This window comes from Euprymna scolopes, chromosome 6 (assembly GCF_053919585.1).
Source record: "Euprymna scolopes isolate OS-2025 chromosome 6, ASM5391958v1, whole genome shotgun sequence".
Lineage (NCBI taxonomy): Eukaryota > Metazoa > Mollusca > Cephalopoda > Sepiida > Sepiolidae > Euprymna > Euprymna scolopes.
In genome coordinates, this window is record NC_136487.1 from 99,488,404 (window position 1) to 99,503,983 (window position 15,580).

General features: G+C 30.0%; 1 protein-coding gene across 1 annotated transcript in view; it reads right to left on the reverse strand.

The window, feature by feature from the left end:
* LOC145277819 (protocadherin Fat 4-like) overlaps positions 1 to 15,580 on the reverse strand; it is a 514,458-nt gene that overhangs the window by 6,452 nt on the left and 492,426 nt on the right. The window contains exons 29-30 of the mRNA XM_080129718.1: positions 13,278 to 13,327; positions 8,606 to 8,673 (exon numbers count right to left, since the gene is read on the reverse strand). Coding sequence (XP_079985844.1) covers positions 8,606 to 8,673; positions 13,278 to 13,327 — 118 coding nt within the window. The remainder of the gene's footprint in view (positions 1 to 8,605; positions 8,674 to 13,277; positions 13,328 to 15,580) is intronic.

The window sequence follows — 15,580 nt, forward strand, 5'->3', positions numbered from 1 at the left end:
TTCCGCAACATTGATATGGGCGCTATCATCCTTTTTGCGTAGCCAAGCAGCATCTTCAACAGCCACTTCTCCTATTTCCAATAATACCCCTAATGCTACACTGCTCGCATTAGGCCATATCACCCCTTCATGGCCCTCCTTTACATGTCATTCTCCTCTCACAGGGTCCATTTTTTCACTTCTGCAATGACTTCTTGTATCATGAGAAGCACTTTTTGATCAACTGCATCTTCTCAACTGTCTGTCCCAGTCTGCCTTTTAATAAAACTGCACGCAGTTCGTAGCCATCCAGCTATTGGGTAGTGGCCAACCAGCTTTCCACATATAGAGAAAAGCTCTCTCTTGGCTAGGTCAACCTTGGCTTAAGGGATCTCATTTCCTCGCCCAAACATCAATTTTCCTGCCTTATTGTTCTGTAGTCGAAATCCCAAAGCCATTCCGTTTTCCAGTGACTCAGGCGGTTTTGTCGTCAGTCCATATGCTTTGATATGCTTTCTCACCCTTTCCGCAGTCACCTCTGTTTCGTCCACTAGTACATCGTCGATGTAAGAGTAGGTGCCTCTCTTCACTGCATTGTCTTTGGCCAACACTGTCTTAAGAACTGCCGTCATTATCTTTGGTGCGGAGGTCAGACCAAATCCTAATCTGGTCAGACAATAAACTTGACCTTTGTACTCTACCAATTGATATTTCCACAATTTCTCATCCACATGAAGTTGGAGGTAGGCTGACTTCAGGTCCACAATTTTAGTTGCTTGCTTCATCCTCCTCCATTTCCTTACGACTTCTTCACACACATCGATTCCGTCCTTTGTGTGACAAGCGACAAACTTGTTCAGCTCACGGAAATCCAACACTGGCCTAACTTTCTTCTTAATAGGTTGGACCACAGCCATGAGTTCCTTCAACTTTCTCTGACCACAGCATTAATATTCCTTCATCTATCCATCTCTCAACTTCTTTTTCAAACTGCGGCTCGGCAGCTCCTTTCAGTGTGCTTTTGTAGCAGCTGACCCAATTCGTCAATACAGGTGGCTCCGCAGTCCATCGCCATTCTACCATCCATTTTGCGCCATCGAAGCAGGCTCGAAAGTCATCATCCTCAATCAGACATGGTTGGGGTTTCAACGGTTGGTTGGTATAACCCCTGGTTACACTTCCTGTTATTCCTGGTGCACTCTGATTGCCAAACTTCACCTGGCCTTTAGCAATAGTAGCTCCTCCCAGTCGGTCTATCGTTACTAAATAAGTGATTCTACGGTTACTAAATAATTTGATTCTACGATTACAAAAATAATTTGATTCTATAGTTACTAAATAATTTGATGCTAAAGTTAGTAAATAATTGGATTCTACGGTTACTAAAATAATTTGATTCTATGGTTACTAAAATAATTTGATTTTGCGTTTACTAAATAATTTGATTCCATGGTTACTAAATAATTTGATTCTACGGTTTCTAAACTAATTTGATTCTACGGTTACTAAATAATTTTATTCTATGGTTACTAAATAATTTGATTCTACATTTACTAAATAATTTGATCATACGGTTACTAAAATAATTTGATTCTATGGTTACTAAAATAATTTGATTCAATGGTTACAAAATAATTTGATTCTATGGTTACTAAATAATTTGATTGTAGGTTACTAAAATAATTTGATTTTATAGTTACTAAATAATTTTATTCTATGGTTACTAAATAATTTGATTCTATTGTTACTAAATAATTTGATTCTACTGTTACTAAAATTATTTGATTCTACGGTTGCTAAAATTATTTGATTCTACTCTTACTAAAATTATTTGATTCTACAGTTACTAAATAATTTGATTCTACGGTTACTAAAATAATTTGCTTAATATAATATGCTAAAATATTAATATAATATTACTAAAATAATTGGATTTTACGGTTACGGAAATAATTTGATTCTATAGTTACTAAATAATTTGATTCTATGGTTACTAAATAATTTGATTCTACGGTTACTAAATAATTTGATTCTATGGTTATTAAAATAATTTGATTCTACGGTTAATAAATAAATTGATTCTACAGTTACTAAAATAATTTGATTCTATGGTAACTAAATAATTTCATTCTGCGGTTACATAATAATTTGATTCTATGGTTACTAAACAATTTGATTCTACGGTTAATAAATAATTTGATTCTACGGTTACTAAAATAATTTGATCCTATGGTTACTAAAATAATATGATTCTACGGTTACTAAATAATTTGATTCTACGGTTACTAAATAATTTGATTCTACGGTTACTAAATAATTTGATTCTTTGGTTACTAAATAATTTGATTCTATGGTTACTGAATAATTTGATTCTACCTTTACTAAAATAATTTGATTCTATGGTTACTAAAATAATTTGATTCTACCGTTACTAAATAATTGGATTCTACGGTTACTAAAATAATTTGATTCTATGGTTACTAAATAATTGGATTCTATGGTTACTAAATAATTTTATTCTACGGTTACTAAATAATTTGATTCTACGGTTACTAAAATAATTTAATTCTATGGTTACTAAAATAATTTGATTCTATGGTTACTAAATAATTTGATTCTACAGTTACTAAATAATTTGATTCTACGGTTACTAAAATAATTTGATTCTACGGTTACTAAATAATTTGATTCTACTGTTGCTAAAATAATTTGATTCTACGGTTACTAAATAATTTGATTCTACGGTTACTAAATAATTTGATTCTATGGTTACTAAATAATTTGATTCTTTGGTTACTAAATAATTTGATTCTATGGTTACTAAATAATTTCATTCCATGGTTACTAAATAATTTTATTCTACGGTTACTAAATAATTTGATTCTATGGTTACTAAATAATTTGATTCTATGGTTACTAAATAATTTTATTCTACGGTTACTAAATAATTTGATTATATGGTTACTAAATAATTTCATTCCATGGTTACTAAATAATTTTATTCTACTGTTACTAAATAATTCGATTCTACTGTTACTAAAATAATTTGATTCTACGTTTACTAAATAATTTGATTCTACGGTTACTAAAATAATTTGATTCTATGGTTACTAAAATAACTTGATTCTACGGTTACTAAATAATTTGATTCTGCGGTTACTAAATAATTTGATTCTACGGTTACTAAAATAATTTGATTCTATGGTTACTAAATAATTTGATTCTGCGGTTACTAAATAATTTGATTCTACGGTTACTAAATAATTTGATTCTACGGTTACTAAATAATTTGATTCTACGGTTACTAAATAATTTGATTCTACGGTTACTAAATAATTTGATTCTGCGGTTACTAAAATAATTTGATCCTACAGTTACTAAATCATGTGATTCTACGGTTACTAAAATAATTTGATTCTACGGTTACTAAATAATTTGATTCTACGGTTACTAAATAATTTGATTCTATGGTTTCTAAAATAATTTTATTCTATGGTTACTAAAATATTTGATTCTACGGTTACTAAATAATTTGATTCTACGGTTAATAAATAATTTGATTCTATGGTTACTAAATAAAATGATTGTACGATTACTAAAATAATTTGATTCTATGGTTACTAAAGCTGCTGACAAAATCGTTAGATTATTCTATCGCTCCAAAGTACTTGGTTCTTGATGTAAAACTTGGTCCCTGATGCAAAACTGGGTTCTTGATGCAAAACTTTGTCCCTGATGCAAAACTTCGTCCCTGATGCAAAACTTCGTCCCTGGTGCAAAACTTCGTCCCTGGTGCAAAACTTGGTTCTTGATGCAAAACTTTGTTGATGCAAAACTTTGTTTTTGATGCAAAACTTGGTTCTTGTTGCAAAACCTTGTACCTTAAAAAAAACTGTGTTCTTGATGCAAAACTTGGTTCTTAATGCAAAACCTGATCCCTGATTCAAAACTTGATTCTTGATGCAAAGCTTGGTTCTTGATGCAAAACTTGGTTCTTAATGCAAAACCTGATCCCTGATTCAAAACTTGATTCTTGATGCAAAGCTTGGTTCTTGATGCAAAACTTGGTTCTTAATGCAAAACCTGATCCCTGATTCAAAACTTGATTCTTGATGCAAAGCTTGGTTCTTGATGCAAAACTTGGTTCTTAATGCAAAACCTGATCCCTTATTCAAAACTTGATTCTTGATGCAAAGCTTGGTTCTTGATGCAAAACTTGGTTCTTGATGCAAAACTTGATCCCTGACTCCAAACTTGATTCTTGATGCAAAGCTTGGTTCTTGATGCAAAACTGTGTTCTTGATGCAAAACTTGGTTCTTGATGCAAAACTTGATCCCTGACTCCAAACTTGATTCTTGATGCAAAGCTCTAACAATACAAACGTTAGCTGCGTACAATGATAATGTACTCTAGTTGTTCTTTCAAGATCCAAATCCATCAAGGTAAAATTTCTCGGCCGCCTCCCTAATCTAATGAACTTATTATCACTAAGTAATCTCCATTTTGATTTAAGCATTAGTAGCAACGAAATCTTTTCTTGGAACGGCAGAGTTGTAAATCGAATAAAATTTTATTTTACACCCCACAATTTGATAGTTTTCGTTTACTATGAGATGGGAATCTGTCTTCATTTTCCCCAAAATAGTCAAGAGCAACTTACGTTAAGTACAATACTTAGTTTGTGTTTTTAATTTTTATGTGAAGCTAATCTAGTGGTGAGTAGAAAGCGCATTGTGGGTGCATTTTTGAAAGCCCAGTAACTCTCATTTCACCTTCTTTATTCCTCAATTTTCATTTAGAATGAGCGATGTTTCAATTTTAATTTAGAATGAGCGATGTTTCAATTTTCATTTAGAATGAGCGATGTTTCAATTTTCATTTAGAATGAGCTATGTTTTAATTTTCATTTAGAATGAGCGATGTTTCAATTTTCATTTAGAATGAGCGATGTTTCAATTTTCATTTAGAATGAGCGATGTTTCAATTTTCATTTAGAATGAGCGATGTTTCAATTTTCATTTAGAATGAGCGATGTTTCAATTTTCATTTAGAATGAGCTATGTTTTAATTTTCATTTAGAATGAGCGATGTTTCAATTTTCATTTAGAATGAGCGATGTTTCAATTTTCATTTAGAATGAGCTATGTTTTAATTTTCATTTAGAATGAGCGATGTTTTAATTTTCATTTAGAATGAGCGATGTTTCAATTTTCATTTAGAATGAGCGATGTTTCCCTTTCCTTCTATATCTACTGGAAACTAATCGAAAATTCCATGGGCAAGGTTTTTTTACACCTGTAGAACACAATATAGTGGGACTGCTTCCCAGCTGACTACAACACGGTAATTTTAAAGTTAAATTTTTGTTAAGCTGCTTTCTTAAATAATCAAATTCCAACAATCACTTCCACCTATTATTAATCATCACAGCGTTGTCTCACCATCCTCCTCACCGTCTTTAGGCTTAATAAATTATTACACTCTAATGAAGATGTTTTTCGAAATATTTTTCTCCGACTTTCATAAATCAAATCCACACATACCATTGATCATTCTTCAAAACATTTGCTATTCGAAAGAATAGTTAACTTCAATTTTATCTAAACTTAATAATTAATTTCTGCGTTGTTTTCAAATGCTAAATTTGTGCAAATTTTGTCGAAACTCTATTTTTCCCAATTAAAATTGACAATAAACATTGTCTTTATAATTATTTTATGCTGAAAATGTATTTTTATGAAGGAAGGGTAACATTAATTTCCGGAATAAAAATGTTTTGTATCACATTTATGCCTCTGAACTAAGATTAAGAATAGAATGATATTAAACTGTATACCTAGAATCCTTGTTCGTATATTTTATCAAAATCAGTTAAGAGGTATTTTTGAGAAGAAATTAAAATTCGCGAAGCTTGTTTAATTGCTCTCTAATTCTCAAATTCAATGCAAATCTGAAATATTTTGATTTACAAAGTTGTGCTCATATTATGCTAAAATACTTTCGAAACTTACGAAATTTATGGAATATTTATACATCGATGACGAATTCCTATTGTTAACATTTCAAAAATCAAGAAAGTTGAAGTATCCCTCTTCTACCTCTTTTACAAAAAATATTTATTTTAGAAAAGTAAATAATGTGTGCAAATTATCAGGAGTTCAATTGTAAACATAATACAAAGGTTCATGGTGGCATCATCAGAAATGTTAAGGCAGATTTGTTTTGGAATCACAAAACATTATTAAAGAAATATTGTATATTAATACAATCCTAGCTATTTCTTGTAATAGCTGGTTTTAGTTTTCATCAGATGTTATCGATAATAGGGTGTTTCATATTGAAAACAATAGTTTTAAAATCTTGGTCTATAACAGACCTTATTAGCCTGCAGGTCTGTCATTCTGTCTGTTACAAGTCTATTTCTTTCAATAAATCATAGTAGCTAATATCATTTAAACTAGATCAATCGGTGCGTCGATTGTGAAAACATCTGGATACTCTCTAGAACTTTGAGGTTTTAGAAAATAATATTTGCTCTGTCATATCAAAAAAGTAATTGCATTGTAAAATAATATTTGCTCTGTCATATCAAAAAAGTAATTGCATTGTAAAATAATATTTGCTCTGTCATATCAAAAAAGTAATTGTATTGTAAAATAATATTTGCTCTGTCATATCAAAAAAGTAATTGCATTGTAAAATAATATTGGCTCTGTCATATCAAAAAAGTAATTGCATTGTAAAATAATATTTGCTCTGTAATATCAAAAAAAGTAATTGCATTGTAAAATAATATTTGGTCTTTCATATCAAAAAAGTAATTGCATTGTAAAATAATATTTGCTCTTTCATATCAAAAAAAGTAATTGTATTGTAAAATAATATTTGCTCTGTCATATCAAAAAAAGTAATTGTATTGTAAAATAATATTTGCTCTGTCATATCAAAAAAGTAATTGCATTGTAAAATAATATTTGCTCTGTCATATCAAAAAAGTAATTGCATTGTAAAATAATATTTGGTCTTTCATATCAAAAAAAGTAATTGCATTGTAAAATAATATTTGCTCTTTCATATCAAAAAAAGTAATTGTATTGTAAAATAATATTTGCTCTGTCATATCAAAAAAAGTAATTGTATTGTAAAATAATATTTGCTCTGTCATATCAAAAAAAGTAATTGCATTGTAAAATAATATTTGCTCTTTCATATCAAAAAAGTAATTGCATTGTAAAATAATATTTGCTCTTTCATATCAAAAAAAGTAATTGTATTGTAAAATAATATTTGCTCTGTCATATCAAAAAAAGTAATTGCATTGTAAAATAATATTTGCTCTGTCGTATCAAAAAAAGTAATTGCATTGTAAAATAATATTTGCTCTGTCATATCAAAAAAGTAATTGCATTGTAAAATAATATTTGCTCTGTCATATCAAAAAAAGTAATTGCATTGTAAAATAATATTTGCTCTGTCATATCAAAAAAAGTAATTGCATTGTAAAATAATATTTGCTCTGTCATATCAAAAAAAGTAATTGCATTGTAAAATAATATTTGCTCTGTCATATCAAAAAAAGTAATTGCATTGTAAAATAATATTTGCTCTGTCATATCAAAAAAAGTAATTGCATTGTAAAATAATATTTGCTCTGTCATATCAAAAAAAGTAATTGCATTGTAAAATAATATTTGCTCTGTCATATCAAAAAAAGTAATTGCATTGTAAAATAATATTTGCTCTGTCATATCAAAAAAAGTAATTGCATTGTAAAGTTTTAAAATATTATTTGGTTTCTCATATCAAAATAGGAAATTGTTGGAATTTGATTATTTAAGAAAGCAGCTTAACAAGAATTTAACTTTAAAATTACCGTGTTGTAGTCAGCTGGGAAGCAGTCCCACTATATTGTGTTCTACAGGTGTAAAAAAACCTTGCCCATGGAATTTTCGATTAGTTTTCAGTAGATATAGAAGGAAATGGAACCTATTGTCAGTGATTGTGTCTAGAAAAGCTTTTGTCATTGTTAAGTTTTAAATTATTATTTGCTCTGTCATATCAAAAATAGAAATTGCTCATGTCTGTCATTGTTAAGTTTTAAAATTATTATTTGGTCTATAATATTGAAAATAGAAATTGCTTACACTTACCATTTTTAAGGTTTTATTGATTTGTTGGTCTGTCATATCAAAGTAAGAAATTGTTTATCTCTATCAATGTCACTGAATGCACACTTTAAGTCACTGAATGCACACTTTAAGTCACTGAATGCACACTTTAAAATAGCCACAGCTGAAGAATATGGCAGTTTAGTTTCTTTCTTGCCTTTTGTATGCAGTTTTTTTTTTTTTGCTTTAATATCGAAGAAATCACTTATATTTGGTAGTTCTTTTTTTAATACTACTGTTCTATTATCCTGTATATATATATATGTGTGTGTGTGTTAGTGTGTGTGTGTGTTAGTGTGTGTGTGTGTGTTAGTGTGTGTGTTAGTGTGTGTGTGTGTGTGTGTGTGTGTGTGTGTGTGTGTGTGTGTGTGTGTGTGTGTGTGTGTGTGTGTGTGTGCGTGCGTGCCAAGAAAGAGTAAAAAGCGACAGATTGATAAATATATGGCTTGGCACTTACTTTGTTGTTTAAATCAGGTAGCATCAAAACTTTCGGAGTAAATTTTTTTTTCTTCAAGTCATCTTTATCTGAATAAGAAAAGAATAAGAAATAGAAACAAATAGGGTAAGTAGCGGTGATAATAATTTTAACACTTTCATTAAGAGAAAAAAAAAACACTGATGTGTAAATGTCACTTTCCTAATCAAATGGCTTTTAAGAGGACTTGCACTCCGAAACAATCGGAACGTCATCACTGATCGCACTTTTCAAGTGAACTAACTTGGGTTCCGATCAATCAAAAATACGTTACAAATACAAAAAACAGCTAGTAAGATATTGAATTGATACGCCATACAAAATCATGTAGAATTATTTTAAGTCACGCTTTCTTAAAAACATATTATTATTTTAAGTTCAAATACTTATATTTGTTTGTTTTCCTATCAGACTCTTTGTAATCGTTCATAAACTAAAAGCTTTAAAAAAAACATATATGTATTTCAACTTAATCCTTCTCTCTATTATGAATACTATTTTATTGAAATTAATATACTAGAATGAAAACGCCATTTGACATGTTATTGGGTTTATATTGCTTTGACGCTTGTAGAACCTGTGATAGTAATGAAAAAGCTCAGACTTACGCTTGTAAATAGGAGAACCAACGAACCATGTGCGAAGATATTATACATTACTAATAAATTCAATCGTGAATGCGTTATTATATTAGTGTAATTAGTGTTATTTGTGTAATTAGCAATAATATCAATTTCTAAACGGCCGATCGATTAATGTTCACTCATCGTTTTTCTCCAAAAAAAAAGAAAAAAAAGGAAAAGAAAGCAAACGATTTGCTTGTTTTGCACATTGATAGATGTGCACCTCTTCTCATATTAAATTCGGGTAAATCTATAGACGAGTGGTTTATTAAAATAGTTTATTAAAATAGTTTATTAAAACAGTCTATTAAAACAGATTATTAAAACAGTTTGTTAAAATAGTTTATTAAAATAGTTTATTAAAACAGTCTATTAAAACAGTTTATTAAAACAGTCTATTAAAACAGTTTATTAAAGTAGTTTATTAAAACAGTTTATTAAAACAGTTTATTAAAATAGTTTATTAAAACAGATTATTAAAACAGTTTGTTAAAACAGTTTATTAAAATAGTTTATTAAAACAGTTTATTAAAAGTGTTTATTAAAACAGTTTATTAAAACAGTTTATTAAAATAGTTCGCATTCAGACAAACTGCATCTTACATTCCATTATGCCCCGGATCTAAGAAAAACAAAAAGCAGAGAGGGAAACCTATGTAAATATTGACACGCTTAAAATGGGAGTTTCTGTTTTCCCCTTGTGTTAGGCCATGCCTTCTCAAATACTGCAGACGTTCAATGTTCATTTTTCGAATATGTTTTGTTTTTATATTTTCGAATCAGATTTTCATTAAATCACAGAAGATAAGCAATGCCCAGACTGATCAGTCCCAGATAGGTGACAATTTGAGAATACAAGACGAAACTTCTCCGCTAAAAAATGTCTGACGCAGAAAATATTTCAATAAAACTTTGCATATGTGATGATGCAAAAGAAGAATCTGGCAGGAGTTCTGCTTTAAAAGAAGATGAAGCTCTTTAGAATTTTCAGAAGAAATAAGAATTCTCGGTATTTTAATCGTAATCCTCTAAGAGTCTGTATTCATATCTGCATTATACTTTTCCAAATTTCAATTTCACATTGAAGTTTATGTAATATATCTGTTTGAACTAATTACGTATAGACACTTAATAGACGAAACAACTACGTATACTCAAGTTTGTTTTTTTTTTACACGAAAAACAAGGCTTCCATTCAGAAATATTCTTTGAACTTTCCCTCTTTATGAACCTTCCCTTTTCGTTGGTTATCTATACTAAATAAATATATGTTAATTTATTTCAAACGTAATATACAACGCACGACATATATGGTCCAATACGTTTATATATGCCACCAAAACGAATCAAAAACGTTCTACAATGTTATTGACACTGACTGTGGTCTCTTTGACATTCGTTATGCGGAATACAGTCTCTTAGAAATCACTGACACCATTTGCGGTTTCTTCAAGATTAGTGACCCTGAATGCGGTCTCTTCGACATTAGTGACCCCGGTTACAGTCTCTTCGATATTAGTGGTCTCTGGATTAGTCCCTTTTAATATTAGTGGCACAGACAGTCTATCCGACGTCAGTAGCCCTGGCTGTGGTCTCTTAATTATTTCGAGTGCTGCTGCTTACACATTAGGGACTTCAACCTCGGTCACTTCGACATTACTAACACCGAATGTGGTCCTGGGAGCAGTCCTCTTTAATATTAGTGACCCTAATTTTGGTCTCTTTGACATTAGTGTGTTGGAGACTTACCCATTCATCCATAATGGACTCTTCTAACCATTATAATAAAATTCCGTGGGGAATTATCGCGATACAACGCGAGATTAGAGGCTGTCTAATTTAACAGTCGGAAATACTGACAACATTAATTTTGTATCCATTTTTTTGATCCACTCAACTTTTGCAACAATTCTATGAATCGGTTTTCTTCTGCTAAACATTACTATGATTTTTTCTCCATATCACTACAGCATTGGCTAACCACGTTATAAAAAATATCTGCCTACTGAGACTCGATTTAATACAATTTGAAGACAAACAAAAGCATTTTCTTTGCATGTATTACATATCATTTTAGTTCCTGCAAGATTTATATCTGCAGCGCTCGAACAAGCAACGTTATCAACACAGAGCTAGACTAAAATAACTCATAATTTTTTTTAAAAATCCCACTTTAAATCATACAATCTCCAAAAAATTAAAAAAAAAAAAAAACGTTCAACGCTAGGCCATTAACAGAATCACGTTTGTGAAAAATAAAACAATAAATCCCTCAACTCGAGGTCATTACTGGATGACACGTGGCGAAAATTAAACAAAAGAAAACCCCTCACATGACGTCATCCATTTTAATAAATACCCGAATGAAAATTAAAAATAAACAGCTGAAGAGATCAGATACGAGAAAGAAAAAATTCACAATACAAATAAATTGAAACAAACGTTACAAAAGTGGATATTTTCAAATCAGATTCACACACCTTTAAACATCATTTCAAAACACGAATACCTTGATGCTTGAACAAACAGTTCCATTTTTAAATCAAATTTTAATTACCTACCGGTAATTTTGACGTAAAGCAAAGAAATCTACACTGATAGAACAGACACTTTAAACAACGGTAATTCACAACAAAACTTTTAAAGTTTTAAACGTAAGTCAGAATCGTCAAATCTATTCAGAACGTCAACATATTGTCAATAACGGAAGTTCAATATCGACCCCATAAGCAAACTCTACAGATTTAAAACTGACAAAAGAAAAAGAAAACAATCTGTATACCATCATTTGACAAAGAAAAAAATCTAAATTTCAAAACATCGTTCTCTGACAAACAACAAAAACAAGTTTGAATTTCCATAGGGTCAAGTAGGACGCAACATATTCACGTATAAAACGTCGATAAATTACTTCAGAATAGAAGATGCAAACCTTTTCGATTTTCATGCGAAGATCCTTTCATGTTCGAAGATGCAGAGACAGTAAATGTTGCGCGCATTTGTGACCCGACTGCGGTCTCTTCGATATCCAATGATACAGACTGAGATCTCTTCGGTATTAGAGACACCCAGTGCGGTCTCTTCAACAAGTGACCCTGAGTGTGGTCTCGTCAACATTAGTGGCACTGTGAGTGGTCTCTTCGTTATTAATGGCAACGAGGGTGGTCACTTCGACACAGTATCACTTAACCTTCAATAAATCTATGAATCGATTTGCTTCAACTAAACAAAAGCCCAAACACATTCTTTTCCCTCCTTTTTCTTTTTCTTTTTTCTTCGGGAGACAACAGCAGTGTGCACGGCATAATGCTGATTATCCATGTTCGGGTGAAGAGCTCCCATGGCAGGCAGCACACACACATAACGAGAAACTTTCACTGACGACTGTAGCAAAATAGACGAACACTTTTAACCGAACAGTCTTACACACAAGTAAATGCTTACACACTTGGCAAAACAAAAACGTTGATATACACAAAAATCTATTAATTCCCATTCCATTCAGACGCACGTGAACACAAAAGACGACAGCCGGAATAAACACGTCTATTTTATTTCTCCTGAAAGATATAACAGATTTCTTCTTGAATGTTCTTGGGCATTTTATCATAAACACATTATTTTGCGTTATCTTAACAAAGTTGTAAAAAAAATTGTAATTATTTCTTTTCATGGTACTGTTCTCTATATGTGAACTTTTTTTATGTTTGAAACATCTTTAATCTTTTCGTATGCATCTTCCTATTGTTTACTATTTTCAATTACTTTATTTTAAAGGTATTATTATTATTATTATTATTATTATTATTATTATTATTATTATTATTATTAGAGAATTATTATTATTATTATTATAAAATTATTAGAGAATTATTATTATTATTATTATTGTTATTATAATAATAATAATAATAATAATAATAATAATAATAATAATAATAATAATAATAATAATAATAATAATAGCAGCATTTGTAATCTCTTTAAGACAACAGTTTTTAATGTGAACATTTTTCAACATTTATACTTACCTTTGGATGATAGATTTTTGTCAGCAGTTGTGCGATTTGGATCTATAGAACTACAATAAATAAAACATTTTTGTATATAATTATATATATATATATATATAATTACTTTTTTCTCAACAATAAAAGTATCATTCGAAAAAGCAGAAAATTGTAATCTTTGCTTAGTCAACACTATGTGCCTCCGTTTGGAGTAGATACGATACGTGCAATGTACATACATATCTCTCTCATATATATATATATATGTATATATACATATGTATGTGTGTGTGTGTGTGTGTGTGTGTGTGTGTGTGTGTGTGTGTGTGTGTGTGTTTTTGTTTTTTTTTATGTTGTTGTTTTCTTTTTGGCGATACGTTTTGAATGAATTCAATTTTTTATACGAAAGTGCATTTTTACCTAAATGCGAGTTGGGAATAATTTTCCCATTTACTAATTTGGTACCCTAATATATATTGTTTTTAAAAACAATATGTATATATATATATATAGATATAGATATAGATATATACATATATGCGCAGATTATATATATATATATACGGAGATCATCATATAATGATTAGATCATTCTGACAGACGTTAAAACAATTAAAAATAAATGTTTAAATTTCAACTATATTTCTCACGGTTAACTGTGGCCGAATGGATTTGTTAATGAAGTTAGAGATTGGTTCGTTGCCGGGTTTGAATGTATCGAGCGGTGTTAATCTAGATACCCTGCAAGGATGAAACACTAGTGTCTGTAGGTACTTAATAATTATTATAGTAAATAATTATATATATATATATATATATATATATATATATATATATATATATAAAGAGAGAGAGATAGAGAGAGAGAGATGGACATATAAACCAAATTACAAACACCAAGAAAAATATTACCTTTAAAGTAGAACCTATCAAGATAATAGGAATCTCAATATTGTAGATAGAGTAATTATAAAACAAGAAAATTTGATGATAAAAATAATGATTGGATAAATCCCAATATTTATTAATCCATCAAAAATTCAAACAAGCAATTATGATAAAGAAAAAGCCTTGATCCATGGAAATTCAAAAATAGGCTCTTTGCATAGTGTATATATATATATATATATATATATATATATATATATATATATATATATATATATCTGTGTGTGTGTGTGTGTGTGTGTGTGTGTGTGTGTGTGTACTAGCCGTATTTAGCCGACATTGCCGGGTAATAGAATTATATAAAATGAATTCAAACAATCATGTATAAAGTATTTTCAAATATTTAAGTGGTAAAAACACACATTTTTATGGTGTTTTTGTTGTTGCCGTCGCCGAATGCCCCTTTAGCAGTTTATGAAATTTGCTTAAAATCTTGTAAAATGTGTTTTTTTGACAAACTGTTATTATTAATGGTTTAATAAGCCATTTCAATAGTTACGCGGATAGAAGAAATATTTTGAATACGTAAAATGACACTATATTTAAAACAAATGAGTAGAAGTCAAATATCAGCTAGCTACATACCATAGAAAGATTTCCTTTCCAGACTTTTATAAATTGTAAAATTAAAATTCATTTTTGTTTTATAAATTAAAAAAGTAAAAATCAAATTTTTAATCAACGTTTGTTTGGATCTAATCTAACAAAATAGATATTAAATATTCTTCATTTTGTGGGATACTTTAAAAAAAACTCTTTTGTTTTAGCTGTTCTAATTAACCGCCATTTGTAATTACCACACGTAGGGATTCATGTCTTACTTAATAAGTGCATAACCTTACAGGCTGAATATGTTACCGGCAGCGAAGCGAAAAGGATTTGCACAGTGGAAAATCTCGTGCAGGCTGTAGAGAATAATTGTTAGACTTATTCATATATTTTATTGTTTCAAAAAATTTGGTATTACAATTATGCAATCGTACACACAAACAATTCTTGACAACAAAATTAGAAGTAAAACTATGTAGCTCTCAGTGTGTGACGTCAATATTCAAACAACGATTTTAAAATCCTTTGCAACTCACTGCCGGCAATAAATTCAGAATGTCCAGTTACTGCTAATTTCGTCCTTTGCCTAATAAACCACTTCTCATGTGTCTTCTTTTCCGGATCGGCACGAGATTGTTTCGTACCAACGACTGTATATTCAGCGAATTCTTCAAATTTATTTCTATCTTTAATAAAATTTAAATGACTCGTGTTTGGATATACTGTCTTCTACTATATTTGGTAACCTTACGTGATTTAAACATACAACCTTCAGAAGAGTCACAAGGAAAGACTGACCATTATGACACTCTACGACAAAATTAATC